Source organism: Telopea speciosissima, chromosome 11, assembly GCF_018873765.1.
Source record: "Telopea speciosissima isolate NSW1024214 ecotype Mountain lineage chromosome 11, Tspe_v1, whole genome shotgun sequence".
Lineage (NCBI taxonomy): Eukaryota > Viridiplantae > Streptophyta > Magnoliopsida > Proteales > Proteaceae > Telopea > Telopea speciosissima.
Genome location: NC_057926.1, coordinates 45,311,370 through 45,329,726, shown reverse-complemented (window position 1 = coordinate 45,329,726; position 18,357 = coordinate 45,311,370). Strand labels below are relative to the sequence as shown.

The window sequence follows — 18,357 nt, the reverse complement described above, 5'->3', positions numbered from 1 at the left end:
GCATGTTAATTTTCCCTCTTTATTATTATTTTTGAAGGGCTGTTATTCAGGTTAATGATTCCGTAAGAAATTAGAGGGAGATTTCTACACTTGCACGAGAGCCAATCAATACCCCTATTTGGTTCAATTTCTAAGGGGTAGAATGGTCATTTTACGGGGAGGAGGAGGAGAGAGATAGAGTGTTAGTGCGGGAGCTATACTCCTGGACAGACAGACAACTTTCTTCCACATGAGAATAATGATTTAATTAAGTAGGTTTATCAAAATCCAAAGTCTGGTTAGGATTGGGATTTGAATTGGAATTCAAAGGTTATTAATTTACATCACTAATGCATTCAAAGAGAAGCAACCATGTGGAACCAAATATAACAGTTTGGAATTTCATTCCACAGTGCCTGAATGTCCCCTTTAATGCTTTATTAGGGTCTCATAAATGCATGAATGAACTAAGAAGCAATAATCAATCAAATAAATAAAAGAGAACAATTCGTTTTTCTTTTTTTTTTTTTTATATTAATTTGGCGGTGATGCTGTGAAAAGGGCAAATGTGGAATGATAAAAGGAGGGTGAATGGGTCTTTCTTATTATAAATATCCCTAACCACCCCTTTCATTTGCTCACAACCACACAACAATAGAAACTGTTGCATTGCTTGACTTACTGCTCTTCTCCCGTTGCCTTTATCATGAGAACCCTTTCTTTCTCCCTCTCACTCATCTTTTTTGTTTTCTTCTTACTTGTCTCGTTGCTCCCTATTTCATCCCTTCTGAGGATTACATATGCCTTTGCTTCTTCTACCATCAGTAGTACTACTACTGTTGAACAACAAGCAGATGCTCTATTGAAGTGGAAAGCCAGCCTAAGCCTCCTCCACAACCAAACCTCCCACTCTGCTGATCATCTTCTAATTCTGCCTTCTTGGGCACTCACCAATTCCTCTTCTTCTTCTTCTTCTAACCATTCCCATTCCCACGGACCTTGCATTAATTGGGTTGGTATTGTTTGCAATCAGCTCGGCAGTATCTCCCACATACAGCTACTGGATATGGGTTTGCAAGGTACACTCAAAAGCTTCAACTTCACTTCTTTCCCCGACCTTGTTCATCTTCGATTCACCAACTTTACTATCTTTGGGACCATTCCATCTCAGATAAGTAGCCTTTCCAAACTTAGATTCCTAGCTTTGTCTTACAATCAACTCAACGGTGAAATTCCATCAGAGATCACTATGGTAACAAGTCTTCAATTCTTGTATCTTGGTGTTAATCATCTCAGTGGCTCCACACCATCGGGTATAGGAAAGATAAGTTATCTTATAGAACTAGATGTGAGTTACAACAACCTCAGTGGTTCAATCCCTGCATCTTTGGGTGATTTGTACAATCTTACCTATTTAGGACTCCAAGTTAATGCACTTTCTGGTTCTATTCCTTTAGAAATAGGAGGTTTGAAAAATCTGAGTGTGCTATATATGTACAAAAATTCTCTAACAGGATCCATCCCCTTCACGTTTGGGAATTTAACAAAGCTGACAACCTCATATCTGTATAAGAATAATCTTTCCGGTCCTATTCCTTTAGAAATAGGAAACTTGGCATCCCTTGTAGAGTTAGATATGTCTGAAAATCTCCTGACAGGATCCATCCGCTCCACTTTTGGGAACTTAACCAAGCTGACATACTTATCTCTGTATAAGAATAGTCTTTCTGGTCCTATTCCTTTAGAGATGGTGGGAAACTTGGCACCCCTAGTAGATTGGGAAAATCTTCTGACAGGATCCATCCCCTCCATGATTGGCAACTTAACCAAGCTGACAACCTTATATCTGTATAAGAATAGTCTTTCCGGTGCTATTCCTTTAGAGAGAGGAAACTTGGCATCCCTTATAGAGTTAGATATGTCTGAAAATCTCCTGACAGGATCCATCCCCTCCACTTTTGGGAACTTTACCAAATTAACCAAATTAGATCTGTCTATAAATCTTCTGATAGGTTCGATTCCACATAGTTTTGGAAACTTTTCCAAGTTGAAGCAATTGTACTTGTTTGATAATCAACTATCTGGCATCATCCCTGCATTTATAGGAAATCTGAAATCTTTAGTTACCCTACAATTTAGTGGCAACAATTTAATCGGCAATTTACCGCAACAATTATGTGTTGGTGGATCACTTTCCTATTTCTCTGCATCTGACAATAGTTTAACGGGTCCCATCTCGAAAGGCTTGATAAATTGCACAAGCTTACTGAGAGTCTGACTAGACAACAATCAACTGCAGGAAAATATATCAGAAGTTTTTGGTTCCTGTCCACAATATTTGTATTACATCGATCTGAGCAAAAACAAGTTCTATGGTGAGATTTCATCAAATTGGGGAAAATGCCCAAATCTTACAATCCTACAGATGTCGAACAATGAGATTACCGGTAGGATACCTCCTGAGCTTGCATGGAAGTCATCTATACTACAACGACTTGACTTTTCTTCCAACCGTTTAATTGGAGAAATTCCAAAGGAATTATGGAAAATGAAGGCTTTGTCAAGCCTGAATTTGAGCCATAACCAGCTTTCAGGTATGTTGCCATCAGAAATTGGAAAGTTGTCGAACTTAGGAGTTCTTGACCTGTCGGCCAACAATCTAACTGGACCTATTCCGGATCAGCTAGGGGATTGCTTCAAAATGATCTACCTAAACTTGGGTAAGAACAGATTTAATGGAAGCATTCCAAAACAAATGGGTAACCTGATTTCACTACAACTTCTAATGGATCTTAGTCATAATCAACTCTTGGGAGAGATACCATCAGAGATTGGGCAATTGCATGTTCTGGAAACTTTAAATCTCTCACATAATATGCTCTCTGGTTTCATTCCCTCGTCATTGGAAGAAATGTTGAGTTTGACACTCATTGACATATCATACAATGAGTTAGAAGGGCCGATTCCAAAAATTAAAGCCTTCGAAGATGCTCCTCGAGAGGCTTTCACAAAAAATAAAGCATTGTGTGGCAATGCTTCAAAAGGTTTGCCCTCTTGCAATTCCTCAACGATAGAAAAGAGGAATGCTAAAAAGAGACACACGCTCATCATTTATATCGTACTTCCTATTTTGAGTGCAATGCTTCTACTATTCATAGTTATAGGAATTGCTTTTATTTTTTCAGGAAAGGCAACGAAAAAGATAGAAATGGGACAGGCGGAAAGAACTAGTCAGAGAGATCTATTCGCCGTATGTAGCTATGATGGTAGAGTTGTGCATGAAAATATCATTGAAGCCACTGAAAACTTTGATGAAAAGCATTGCATTGGGAAGGGAGGATATGGAAGTGTTTACAAAGCAACTTTATCAACTGGTCAAGTGGTAGCTGTGAAGAAGCTTCATCCATTACAAGAAGATGCTGAAATGGCCAACAAAACACATTTTACAAATGAGATCCGTGCATTGACTGAAATACGACACCGAAACATTGTGAAATTTTATGGTTTCTGTTCACATGCGCAACACTCATTTTTGGTTTATGAGTATTTGGTGAGGGGAAGTTTGGCGAAAATCCTAGGAGATGTGGAGAGGGCAACAGAGTTGGATTGGATCAAGAGAATAAGTGTAATTAAAGGTGTGGCCAATGCGCTATCTTACATGCACCATGATTGTTCACCACCAATTATTCATAGAGATATATCAGGTAGCAATATTTTGTTGGATTTAGAGTATGAGGCTCGTGTGTCAGACTTTGGCATTGCAAGGCTTCTAATGCCGGATTCAAGTAATTGGACTTCTCTTGCAGGCACTTATGGCTATCTTGCTCCAGGTAATGCATTTCTTTCTTTTAGTTACAATACAAAATATTGTATATCTCAGTAATATCAACTTAATTAATAGTGTTATAGTTGTATTCCTTGGTTCTCTTTAGTAAGGTTATCATAATTTAATCGATTATGCAAAAATAAGACTTTTATTTTAATTTTTTTCTTTGTGCATTATTTTTATAGAGAAATTTAACATTGATATGTTATAATACATTTTTTTTAAACAAATTTTTATTATTTATCTGAATTTTTTTTGTACAAATATTTCTATAGAGAAATTTTAGCATTGATATATTGTCATACTTTTTTTCCCCGTACACATTCTTTTATTGAAAAAATTTCGCAATGATTTATGATAATACAACTTCTGAATTTTATAATCTCATAATTTCTGCACCTTAATTTCAATGGGTTCACCGATGTATTACAAATCTAACAAATGTGACTATAGTTCAATAATTTTTTCCAAGTAATCAACATCTAATTTACTCTCCGAAAATTTATTTTACAATTCAAATATAGTGTTTAAGAAACATCCACAAGATTTACTAACTTCATTTTTTTGCAGAATTTGCTTATACAATGAGGGTGACAGAAAAGTGTGATGTGTATAGCTTTGGTGTGGTAACAATAGAAATATTAATGGGAAGGCACCCAGGTGAGCTCCTTTCATCTTTGTCACTAGCATCATCGTCATCGGCATCATCATCATCATCAGTTGTGCAGACCATGATGTTGAAAGATGTTTTAGACCAACGGCTTCCTCCTCCGGCAACTGAAGTTTATGGAGCGTTGGTTTCAGTTGTAAAAATGGCATTTATATGCTTGAATGTTAATCCCCAATCTCGGCCAACCATGAAACATGTTTCTCAGGAGTTATCATCTCACAAGCCATTTTCTATTGATGAATTTCATACAGTCACATTAGGAGAATTCTTGCATGAAGGAAGAGTACTCGGGTAGATGCAAGCTCATTTGCTTTGGTAGAGAAATCCAATATGTGATTAATATATCAAATATAATACCAATTATGTTTCTTTCTTTCTTGCATGGAGGAAGAGTACTCGGTGGATGAAATGAGAGCCCTTTTAGATGGGTTGCGACTTTGTGCCAGTTTGGGTTTTCACGGTTTTTCATTAGCTCGGATTCGGTTTCTTTCTTTCTTTTTTTATCTAATAATCTTTACATTTTTTTTTCAAGATGAAGTTATGTTCTATACGTTCTAATTGGATTTAAGTTCTTGTTGTTTTCATTGTAATTTTACATACTATAGATAAGACAGTTGCAATCTCTTTCCAATATGTCCTTTATATCCATTCATTTTTTTCTTAATTTATTTTCTTCATGTAATGTTTATTCATATCATTGAAGTCTTTTTGTTTCTCCATTTGGTATTGGACTTTGGGTATTGCCAATTTGTAGGGAGGGCAAATCTTCTTTACTATCTCCTCAATTTGGATTGAGTGAAAGTGGAAAATACAATGACTGATTTTCTTTTTCCCTCTTACCTAAAGTCTTTATTATTCTCATACCGTTAGTCACATTATCATTGGTATGGTGTGCCGATTTCTCCCCACACTAGCATCGTAGGGAATAGTACTCTCCCTTAAACTATATACCAGCTGCTTCAAAAAGAACTAGTCATCAAATTTGCTTATAATAATTAATGGAATCGATCACTTGTATTAACCTTATTTAACTTAAGAAATCGGAATCGGTCTCTACCAATACCAATACAAGTTAACGGATTCGATCGATCCGATATCATGGTTAAATATGTATGAGAAGCGGATCTATATCACCCCCAGTACTGGGGGTGCTGCTGTGCGCATCGTGCGTCGCAGCAGCGCCCATGTATGCATGGTGGGGCCCACTATGCACACATGGGTGCTGCTACGCCGTACGATGCACACAGCAGTGCCCCCAATACTGGGGGCGATAATTTTCCATGAGAAGCATATGGGGGCTGACCACCGTTCACCAAGAGCATAAAAGGGATATAAATCTATGGGTTATGTTTCCCTCAATCTGGTTTTGATAAAATGAGATTACATAACCTACCATCACAAATGTAAATGGAAGATGGTTGGCTGAGATTCAAAAAAGGGATTGAAAAATTCAAAATGTAGAGAAATTACAAGTGATCAGGAGAAAATAAAAATTCTTGAATAAGAAGATTGTTACTGATTTCGGAATATCAAATAAAATTGAATAAGAAAAATTGTTATTGATTTTGGAATATCAAATAAAATTAATAAAACCATGAATGCACAATAATCTGAGATAGAGGAGAGAATTTTAATATTATAATGGGGGAGCACAGGGAACACGCATACAGAGCAGCCAATGAGAGTGCACTGGCATCTAGGGGGCCGGATTTCCGCCTTTCATGGGGGCTGGGCGGGGCGATCATTTCACCCTACCGTGGCCTCCCCCCCCCCCCCACCCACTCACCCACCCACCCACCCGTTCCTTATGGTTCCATTTGTTTCAGTGTTAAATTTTACATGGAAAATTTTATGCAACTATCGACCATATCTATATGCAATCAAGGAAAGCACTGACTTGATCGACTTTGACCACTACGCTTGCCCAGAAGCGAAAGCGAATCCAAACTATTTACTTGAAAAAAAGCCTCTGTTGTTGTAGTTGTTTCTCTTTCTCCAAAGCACAGCTGAGGGAAGGATGGGGAGTAACGTAGGAACAACTAACTGAACCAGAACGATAAAACCGGGGCTCGCGCCCGCATGTAGAGAGCCTCTCCCTCCTCCCGGGAATTCTCTGAACTGCTTAACATGCTTAACACTCCATCAAAAAACAAATATTGGAACACTTTTAAACATTTAAAATTTTTTGAAGTGAAAAATTTTTCATGTAAAATTTTACGCCAAAACAAACGGAGCCTATAGGGAAAAGGCTGGCATACCAATGGTGTACATTAAGCTATCACCCACTGTCTTTCTCTCTCTTGTCTCCTTTGAAATGACCTCTTCCCCTCTTGTATGATGCCCCATCCCCCACCGCTGTTGGTGCCGCCCACTAGTTTACTGCATGTGGGCGGTGTGCCTATCCCTCTCCCTAATTTACATTACACTTGCTCTCTGTTTTGGCCCATTATTAAGTGTTTGTATGAGTATGGGCTAATGAGTAATTTCTGTGGGCTTACTATATGGGCCCTAAATTAAGACTTAATCTGGATTTATAGTTTGTGCTTTAAAGCACTAATATGGGCTTAAATAAATTCTGATTATGTCATATATTTGGGTTCAAAGATGTATAACATGCTTCTATATTATTGTTAGGGGATGTATATTAGTGAAATTTTACATAAGATTAAGGCATGTGTAATGGGTTGATTGTGTATGGTTGGATAATGAATGCATATGGCAAACATTAATTTCAAGGAATCTAATGATCAAAGTACCCTTGTGACAAAAACCCATCAAAATTAAAGAGTAAAGTAATCAAATTGCCCTCATCTTCCCCAAATCGTTTAGGGTTTGAACCTGAAAATGAAACCCTAAACCATTTGGAAAAGATGAACCCTAAAATCAATTAATCTATCCTAACTCTTGCCATGTTAGATAAAAAATCCACTCTTACATATCAACATGGCAAGAACCATTCTACAATCAGCCTTTAATGTTACGGACAAGCATTTCAATTGGGATTTGTCCCAAATCGTCCGGAAATGCAGGGTTCTTGTTTGATCAGGTTATTATCCCAAATCAGAGGTGGCAGTGGAAACCGCACAATGAGATGATCTTACCTGGTCCCTGCGATCAATCGGAATCAGGAATGGCCTCAGTCGATTCCAATCAGGCCGATCCGATCTGATTTTTAAATCATTGGGTATGGTGCCCTGCTCCATTGCAACACTTGGATTTGGTGGAGCTGAATACACATCATCAAGATTCTTATTAGGAAACCAAACCCTTTTGTGTTTAATGACTTAAGTGAGTGAGTAAGAGAGAGAGGACATCTTGTTCGTCCTCTTCTAAATAAGTTCTAATGTGCCCAACTTAATGGGTTCCTTCCCTAAAACCACTGGATGAATCTCACATACTTCTATAATCTTCTGAAGTCTTTTTCTTTTGTTTTTTTAGGAATTAAGAGTGAGAGAGAAGGGTTTGGGTTTGCTAATTGAGCGTAACTGGGGAATTTTTTACTTATTTGATTAATGAGGAATGAGGAGGTTTCTCTCTTCATCGGTTATATTGCACCATAAATGTACCTGTTGAAATCCAGATATACATTTTAGCCCTGATTTTAGTATGAACCCTAAAATAAAAAATCCCCTCTTACAGATTAACATGGCAAGAGTCAGGACAGATTCATTGATTTTAGGGTTCATCTTCATCTTCCCAAGATGATTTAGGGTTTGATTTTCAGTTTTGGGGAAGATGAGGAGATGAGGCAAGATGAGGCAATTTGATCATTTTATTCTTTAATTTTGGTGGGTTTTTGTCATAAGGGCATTTTGATCATTTGATTCTCTGAAACTAATGTGTAACCTCCTAAACTAACGGAATGGACCAAAGTACTACATTGTTTTGAATGTAAGGGGTATATGTAAATTATAAAATTGTAAGGGTGCATTTAGATAAATGAGCATTTTGAAAGGGGCATTTGTAAAAAACCAAAAAAATAAAAAAAGATTCCATCTGTTGGAGAAAAAACACCCTTACGTTGCTCATAGTCAAGTGTCTCTGGCCCACAATATTTTGCACCTTAATTTTCTCCAATTATTATTCTTTGTGTGGGACTGTTACTCAGGACAATATTTCCATTAGAAATTAGACTGTGATTTCTACACCTGCACGAGAGCCACGAGAGCCAATCAATATTCAATATCCCCATTTGGTTTAATTTCTAGTGGTAGAATGATCATTTTATGGGGAGGGGAGAGGAGAGAGAGAGTGTGTTAGTGTGGGACCTATACTCCCAAACAAACAACTTTCTTTCTCGAGAATAGTGAATTAAGCAGGTTTATCGAAATCCTAAGTCTAATTAGGATTAGGATTGGGATTGGGATTCAATGAGTGTATTGATTTACATCAATAATGCATTCAGAGCGAGGTTCTAAAACTCGGGTTTCGACCAGTTAGAAATTGAGTTCGTCTCTGTTTCAATCATAGCTCGATCGTAACCAAAGATTTTTTTCCCATTGATGGGGAAACCATGATTTTTGACCCTCCAAAATAGCTTTTTTAGGTTTGATTTTTTGCAAGCCACCTATTTTTGATAATTTAAACACAATCCAAGCTTCAATTTCACCAAAACATCATTCAAAATAGTACTTGTGGTTATTTATCCAAGTTTACTAATGTACGTGCTGATACAAACACTAAAGTGATATAATAAATACTTAGTACTTGAACCCTAAATAATACATATTATCCAAATAAAATATTAAGCTGTCCCTTTTCAATTCCATGCAAAGTTTCTTGGTGGGTCTAATCCACGAGCAACTTACCACTGAAGATTGCGAAGCCGTTCCTCAGACTGGACAATGTACGTATCCCATGATATGTTATGGGATTAATTGGTAACACCCCTTCTCTTCCCTAAAAGTTAAATCTTTCCATTGTCATTCGAAAGAGAAAGAGAGCTTGTACTAATCCTATAGCCAAGTTTGTTTCCTATGATGCTATTTCTCCTACAGGTATTGCTTTTTAATGCAGACCCAGGTTAGAATAACCTTTATTGGGTTGCTTGTGGATCCACCAAAGCAAAGAAACACTCAAATCCAAGTTCTAGTGGTAGAATAGTAAATAATTCAATGTCTAAAGGAGGATGGTAAATTTGTAAATAACTTTAAGTTCATAAGTGAATGGTAGATTCGTAATTTGTTGGCACTCTGAAAAAAAAAAAAAAAAAAAAAAAAAGTTTATAACGTACCTAGTGAAAAGGGTAAACTTGAAATGGAAAAAATCTTAATGGCAAGATGTAATTATTTGGAAAAGGAGGGATAGTTAAATTGAAAGCATAAAAAAAATCGTAGAATAGGGAAGGCACTTTGTCTTTAACCTTGGAAAAAATGTAGAGGGTAGAACCAGCAGGGAGAAGATTGTTCGAGCACCAAAGCTCCCTCATGCAAGATCGATTTGAACTCAAACTTCAGGGGAGGATTCCTTACCTGCTAACCTGTTAAACCCACTCAACAGTCACCTGAATCTGCCACCAGAACCAAGTAATGAATTTCTGAAACATGGCCTAACGGTAGTCTCTGATCTGGGTTTAGTTGTAGGTCCGAGACTTGAATGCACTCTCAAAATAAAAGAGGGTTTTAGATCAGGGTCTTGGATATTGAATCGCATATGGAAGGTTGATCGAAACCTCAAATCTCAGCAAATTTGAGGATTTTAAACCCCAAATGGCATTACCAAAACCATTGTTTCAATTGAAACCCGGCCAAAACTAGCGAAACCCGATCAAATTTGAGGATTTTTAAAATTCTAACATGATTTTGTCTCGGAACCTATTGAAATCGAGACAACTCGACGATTTCAACAGGTTTCGATCAAGTTTTCGATCCATGATTCAGAGAGAATCATGTGGAACCAAGTATAACAGTTTGGAATTCCTTACCAAAACAAAAAGCAGTTTGGAATTCCATTCCACAATGCCTGCGTGTCGTCTTTAATGCTTTATTAGGGTCTCATAAACGCGTGAATGAACTAGAGAACCAATTTTTACCCCAAAAAAAAAAAACTAAAGAAGCAATAATCAATCAAATACTTGAAAGAGAAATTATTATTTTTTTTGTTAATTTGGTGATGATGCTGTGAACAGGACAAATGTAGAATGATATAAAAAGGAGGGTGAGTGAGCATACCTAATACCCACCCTGATCTTTATCCCCTCTAATTTCCTACTCCGCCCAGTTTTCAAATATGCCTCTAACAAGAGAGGGTGCAGTGACCATTCTACCCCTCTCTGTTCTTCTCTTATTTTTTTTGGGTAATCGTTGGTCTCTTCATTGGAAGTCACAAAAGTTGAAGGGTCCATTAATAATGACTCCATTCACCAATCAATAGACACAATGTGTTGTTGCAGAATTTTTATCTCATACAATTCTGACACCCTCCAATCCCCCTACAATTCCTCACATGGGAGTTGAAATGACCACTTACCCACTGTTTGGACATGTTTCCCAAGGTAGTGGGTAAGTGATCATTTTACTCCGATGTGAGGGATTGTAAGGAATTGGAGGGTGTCAGAATTGTAGGTGCAACACATACACGCAGCACTCTATAGCACTTAACGATACCGGACCGCCTTGGCGACCTTGACCTCTTTTTCTCTTCTTTAATTAAAATCTCAAACGGCCAAACCCAAACCATGTTTTTCACTCAATTGACTCCATAGCGCAAAAGGAAACAGATAAAAAAGTCACTTTCAGATTTGATTTTTTTTTCTCTGCTCTGTGTTAGAATTTAGGATTCTGAAATGGAGGAGGAATCCGGAGCCATGGAGGTGAGAGGGGTTCTACTCTGCCATTGAATGGTGCGTTATTTGAAAACGAGGGTGATAGTTGTCAATTTAATGTTTTATTATAAAGGGTATTTTAGTCATTTGCATTTTACACAGTTAACTCTATTAGATTTTAGGTTCAGTTTGATATTTGGATACTTAGTGGGGTTGCATTAATATATGTGCATATCTCAAGGGGTGGGGATGATAATTCATAACGTTATTGCTTATTTGAAATATTTAATTTTCTCAATTAAGATTTTCCTAATTTCTACTCATCGGGGTTGCGCGAATGGATCAACGTTCACAAAGTTATGCCGTTCCAAAGTTGCTGATAAATTTACTATGTTGAAAATAATAGGATGAAAATAAGTTCAAATGTTCTGCAACTGAGTTTCATTCTCTGTACTTTGAGTTCACAAGTTTACGGATCAAGAAAGTTTGTTGTCGTGCGATAGTCTTCTTTTCGTATAGTGATTTTAATTTCTTCCACAATGAATGAGCCGATGTCTCTAGGATTATGTGATGAAAAACGGTATCATTAAAAAATTGACTGATAAATCCAATGGCTTTCTGATCCATGGTCTTTCATTCGACATCAGTCATTTTTATAAGGTTTCTCTGTATTTTTTTTTTTTTTTGATGAAAGTGTAATCACACAAACCACACACCAATCCCAGTTTCTCCGTATTACTCTCTATGGCTACGCACACCATTCTTATCTTTTTTAAATATATAATAAGAGAAAAAAAATGCTATCTGGTTATGTGCAGCTCACGGTTCGTACACCAAGACATAGGGTTGCACAAAGTGACCGTAGTGCCCTTCATAAAAACTTCATATAAGATAATATAAGGAAAATTTCTTAGATCTATTAGATAAGAACGGAAATGACAAGTACGTTTCAAATTTTTTTTACATCCACTACTTTCTATTTTTAAAACATTTACTTACTCCCCAAAGTTGGTTAATACCCATGTCAGGCAATAATAAAATAAATGCAAACTTCCAAAATTTTCCAACCTCATTTAACCATTTTAAAAACCGTGAAATCCAATGAAAGTGCACCTTAATTGTAGGAGTAGAAATCAAAACTCTTATTACCCCCTCCAAATAAAAACAATGAAAATGAAACTATGGCATTGAGTCCAAAGGGAAGTACATCTTAATTGTTAGAATAGAAAACAATAGAAACGTATTTACAAAAAAAGAAGATGGTTCACCCATCATCCTAGGGTTCACAAACCCCTCCTAGGATTTTAGTATGTTCCAAAATACCCACTGCATTCCTATTACCGCCCTCTATCGTCTTGTGATGAATGGGATCCCATTCACCGTGGGTGGAAGGAAACTCGGTCAAAACAAGAGTGAGAGAAACAATAAAAATATGCCTGGTCAAGACTCTCAAGACCAAAATTGAGAGAGAGGGAGAGTCATACAAACCGAGTTGACTGACTTTGACTGACTCAGGTTGAAGTTCATAAAGATCAACATCTTTAACACATCATGTATATTACGTTGCTGGCAAAGTATGTCTGGTCAAGACGTTCAAAACCAAAATTGCCCCAACCTCATTTAACTGTTTTAAAAATGGTGAAATCCAATGAAAGTGCACCTTAATTGTAGGAGTAGAAATCAAAGCTCCCATTACCCCCTAAAAAAAAAAATTTGAAAACAAAACTATAGCATTGGGTCCAAAGGGAAACATATTAGAAAAACAAAAGGGGATGATTCACCCACCATCCTAGGGTTTTTGTTGGAAAACCAGGTTTTCTGACTTGACTCGTCTTTTAGAAAAACCTAGTGACTTGGCCTTGTCAAACCCGGTCAAGATGAGTCACATTTTTTAATTTTATAATGCAATAAATATTTATAAATTAGTAAAAATCATAAAAATACAGAAAAATATAGAAAAAAAAAATCAAGTAATCACATATCAATGTATTTTGAGTTTATACCATTGAACAAGAGAAGGGAGTCGAGGAGTTGAGGCTTTCTTATTGTTTTAGATTATAGATTTATTATTTAGTTAACTCCGTTTCTAAGTGAACTAGTTTTATAATTTTTTTAAAAATGATTGAACTCGTCGATTTTGTCATGACTCGGGTAAAAAATACCAAGTCTTATTTGACTCGGACTATTTATGACCCAGTCTCATCATTTTTTACCTTAGCCTAGTCTACACAACTCTTGGGCAGGTCTTCCAAATTTTGACTCGACTCGAGCGACTCGCCCTAGTCAAAACCCGATTTTTCAACTATGGACATGAGAGAGCAGTGTCAATTTGTTAAACCAACTTTTTGTAAGTACACCGCATGGGTCCTCCTCGGTAAAGAAGAAAAATGAAGTAAGAGAACATTCTACCAAGAAAAAAAATTAAAAGACGTGAAAGACCAGTCACACAAACCAACTTGACCGGTCACACAAATTTACATCAATGATGCAATTAGAGAGAACCATGTTGAACCAAGTATAACAGTTTGGTATTCCATACGCAATATTATTTACCACAAAAAATATATATAGTGGAAAAATCTATTTGCTCTCTTCAAAGAAATGCTTTGATTTAAGTCGTTCTTATAGTCTTTGACAATGATGGGTGCATGAGGTCTGAATGTCCTCTTTAATGTAGAATGATAAGAGGAGGGTGAGTACGAGGAGTATACTTAGTGGGCCTGTCTCTACCCTCTGCTGACTTTTATTATAAATATCCTTAACAACCCCCTTTCTTTTGCTCACAACAACCCAACAATAGAATACAAACCATTGCATGACTTGCTGCTCTTCTCCCGTTGCCTTCATCATGAGAATCCTTTCCTTCTCCCTCTCGCTCATCTTTGCTTTCTTCTTACTTGTCTCTTTGCTCCCAGTTTTTTCCCTTTCGAGGACTTCTACTACTATTACTACTGCATATGCCTTTGCATCTGAACAACAAGCAGATGCTCTGTTGAAGTGGAAAGCCAGCCTAAGCCTCCTCCGCCTCCACAACCAAACCTCCCACTTTGATGATCATCTTCTAATTCTGCCTTCTTGGACACTCACCAATTCCTCTTCTTCTTCTTCTTCTAACCATTCCCATTCCCACGGACCTTGCATTAATTGGGTTGGTATTGTTTGCAATCAGCTCGGCAGTGTCTCCCACATACAGTTATCGGATATGGGTTTGCAAGGTACGCTCAAAAGCTTCAACTTCACTTCTTTCCCTGACCTTGTTCATCTTCGACTCATCAACTTTACTCTCGTTGGCACCATTCCATTTCAGATAAGTAGCCTTTCCAAACTTAGATTCCTAGATCTGTCTTACAACAATCTTAGTGGTTCAATCCCTGCATCTTTGGGTGATTTGTACAATCTTACTCTTTTAGACCTCAATGATAATGCACTTTCTGGTTCTATTCCTTTAGAAATAGGAAACTTGAAAAATCTGACTGGGATGTATATGTACCGTAATTCTCTAACAGGATCCATCCCCTCCATGTTTGGGAACTTAACCAAGCTGACCATGTTGTATCTGTATCGGAATAATCTTTCTGGTCCAATTCCTTTAGAAATAGGAAACTTGGCATCCTTGGTAGATTTAAAACTGTCTAACAATCACCTGACAGGATCCATCCCCTCCACGATTGGGAACTTATCCAAACTATATAAATTGTATCTGTTTCAGAATAAACTTTCTGGTCCTCTTCCACTAGAAATAGGAAACTTGGCATCCCTTGTAAAATTAAAACTATCTAATAATCTTCTCACAGGATCCATCCCCTCCACGTTTGGGAACCTAACCAAACTGACCACATTGTATCTGTTTCGGAATAATCTTTCTGGTCCTATTCCTTCAGAGATGGGAAACTTGGCATCCTTGGTAGATTTAAAACTGTCTAACAATCACCTGACAGGATCCATCCCCTCCACGATTGGGAGCTTATCCAAACTATATAAATTGTATCTGTTTCAGAATAAACTTTCTGGTCCTCTTCCACTAGAAATAGGAAACTTGGCATCCCTTGTAAAATTAAAACTATCTAATAATCTTCTCACAGGATCCATCCCCTCCACGTTTGGGAACCTAACCAAACTGACCACATTGTATCTGTTTCGGAATAATCTTTCTGGTCCTATTCCTTCAGAGATGGGAAACTTGGCATCCCTTGTAGTCTTAGGACTGGCTACTAATCTCCTGACAGGTTCGATTCCACTCACTTTTGGAAACTTGTCCAAGTTGGAGATATTGTCCTTGTATGACAACAATTTATCTGGAAATTTAGCACAGCAATTATGCGTTGGTGGATCACTTTCATATTTCTCTGTAGATCACAATAGTTTCACGGGTCTCATCTCAAAAGGCTTGAGAAATTGCACAAGCTTATTGAGAGTCCGACTAGACAACAACCAACTGAAGGGAAATATATCAGAAGTTTTTGGTTCATATGCTCATTTGAATTACATCGATATGAGCAATAACAAATTATTTGGTGAGATTTCATCAAATTGGGGAAATTGCCCAAATCTCACAAGCCTACGGATGTCAAACAATGAGATTACTGGTAGGATACCTCCAGAGCTTGCAGGGAATTCATCTCGACTACAACGACTTGACCTTTCTTCCAACCATTTAATTGGAGAGATTCCCAAGGAATTAGGGAAAATGAAGGCTTTGTCAAGCCTGAATTTGAGCCATAATCAGCTTTCAGGTAGGTTGCCATCGGAAATTGGAAAGTTTTCTAACTTAAGAGAACTTGACCTATCAGTCAACAATCTAACTGGACCTATTCCAGAGCAGCTAGGGGATTGCTTCAAAATGATTTACCTACACTTGGGTAAGAACAGATTTAATGGAAGCATTCCAAAACGAATGGGTAACCTGATTTCACTTCAACTTCTAATGGATCTTAGTCATAATCAACTCATGGGTAAGATACCATCAGAGATTGGGCAATTGCATAGTTTGGAAATTTTAAATCTCTCACACAATGTGCTCTCTGGTTTCATTCCCTCATCATTGGAAAAAATGTTGAGTTTGACATCCATTGACATATCATACAATGAGTTGGAAGGTCCGATTCCCAAAATCAAAGCCTTCGAAGATGCTCCTAGAGAGGCTTTCACACACAATAAAGCATTGTGTGGCAGTGCTGCAAAAGGTTTGCCCTCTTGCAATTCCTCAATGATAGAAAAGAGGAATACTGGAAAGAAACACATGCTCATCATTTATATCTTACTTCCTATTTTGAGTGCAATGTTTCTACTATCCATAGTTATAGGAATTGCTTTTGTTTTTCAAAGAAAAGCAAAGAAGAAGAAGATAGAAATGGGACAAACGGAAAGAATTGATCAAGGAGATCTATTCGCCATATGTAGGTATGATGGTAGAATTGTGCATGAAAATATCATTGAGGCCACTGAAAACTTTGATGACAAGCATTGCATTGGGAAGGGAGCATATGGAAGTGTTTACAAAGCAACTTTATCAACTGGTCAAGTGGTAGCTGTGAAGAAGCTTCATCCATTACAAGAAGATGCTGAAATGGTCAATAAAAAACATTTTACAAATGAGATCCATGCATTGACTGAAATACGACATCGAAACATTGTGAAATTTTATGGTTTTTGCTCACATGTGTGGCACTCATTTCTGGTTTATGAGTATTTGGAAAGGGGAAGTTTGGCGAAAATCCTAGGAGATGTAGAGAGGGCAACAGATTTGGATTGGATCAGGAGAATAAGTGTAATTAAAGGTGTGGCCAATGCGCTATCTTACATGCACCATGATTGTTCACCACCACTTATTCACAGAGATATATCAGGTAACAATATTTTGTTGGATTCAGAGTATGAGGCTCATGTGTCAGACTTTGGCGTTGCAAGGCTTCTAATGCCTGATACAAGTAATTGGACTTCTCTTGCAGGCACTTATGGCTATCTTGCTCCAGGTAATGCATTTCTTTCTTTTACTTACGACACAAAATATTGTCTGTCTCAATAATGACAAGTTGATTAATACTATTATAGTTTTATTCATTGGTTTTCTTTATGAAGGTTATCATAATTACTTATATTTTAATATTTTTGTGTGCATTACTTTTAGAGAGAAATTTAACATTGATATGTTTTAATACATTTTATAAAAACAAATTTTTATTATTTATCTGAATTTTGTTTTGTACAAATATTTCTATAGAGAAATTTTAGCATTGCTATATTTTATATGTTTTTTTTTGTACACATTCTTCTATAGAAAAAATTTAGCATTGATATATTATAATACAATTTTTATAAATTTTTGAGTGTTATAATCTCATAATTTCTATAGCTTAACTTCGAAAGGTTCACCAATGTATTACAAGTCTAACAAATGTGATCACAGTTCAATAATTTTGTCCAAGTAATCAACAACTAATTTTACTCTACAAAATGTATTTTACAATTCAAATATAGTGTTTAAGAAACATCCACAAGATTTAATAACTTTATTTTTTTGCAGAATTTGCTTATACAATGAGGGTGACAGAAAAGTGTGATGTGTATAGCTTTGGTGTGGTAACAATAGAAACATTAATGGGAAGGCACCCTGGTGAGCTCCTTTCATCTTTATCACTACCATCGTCGTCATCGTTAGCATCATCATCATCAGTTGTGCAGACCATGATGTTGAAAGATATTTTAGACCAACGACTCCCTCCTCCCACAACTGAAGTTTATGGAGCATTGGTTTCAATTGTAAAAATTGCATTTACATGCATGAATGTTAATCCCCAATCTCGGCCAACCATGGAACATGTTTCTCAGGACTTATCATCTCACAAGCCGTTTTCTATTGATGAATTCCATACAGTCACATTAGGAGAATTCTTGCATTGAGGAAGAGTACTCGGGTAGATGCAAGGTCGTCTGTTTTGGTAGAGAAATCCAATACGTGATTAATATATCAAATATAATCCCAACTATGTTTCTTTCTTTTTTTATCTAATAATGTTAACATTTTTTTTTTGAAGATGCAGTTACATGCTAAGTGGATTTAAGTTCTTGTTGTTTTCGTTGTAATTTTACATACTATTGATAAGACAATTGCAATCTCTT

General features: G+C 36.8%; 2 protein-coding genes and 1 long non-coding RNA gene across 3 annotated transcripts; 2 read left to right on the top strand and 1 right to left on the bottom strand.

Moving 5' to 3' along the window:
* The first annotated feature begins 1,045 nt into the window (after positions 1-1,045).
* Positions 1,046-2,257, top strand: LOC122645203 (probable leucine-rich repeat receptor-like protein kinase At1g35710). Its single transcript, XM_043838534.1, has one exon. It carries the CDS (start codon positions 1,046-1,048, stop codon positions 2,255-2,257), a length of 1,212 nt encoding a protein of 403 aa, XP_043694469.1.
* Positions 2,258-2,321: 64 nt separating this feature from the next.
* Positions 2,322-18,138, top strand: LOC122645202 (MDIS1-interacting receptor like kinase 2-like). Its single transcript, XM_043838533.1, has 3 exons — positions 2,322-3,023; positions 16,422-17,210; positions 17,762-18,138. Exons 1-3 carry the CDS (start codon positions 2,405-2,407, stop codon positions 18,136-18,138), a joined length of 1,785 nt encoding a protein of 594 aa, XP_043694468.1. The 5' UTR covers positions 2,322-2,404.
* On the bottom strand, positions 3,263-15,166 carry LOC122646029. Its single transcript, XR_006330552.1, has 3 exons — positions 15,156-15,166; positions 13,691-13,693; positions 3,263-3,398 (listed from the first exon to the last, which is right to left on the bottom strand). It is a non-coding gene; the product is annotated as an uncharacterized LOC122646029 (long non-coding RNA).
* Positions 18,139-18,357: the final 219 nt, after the last annotated feature.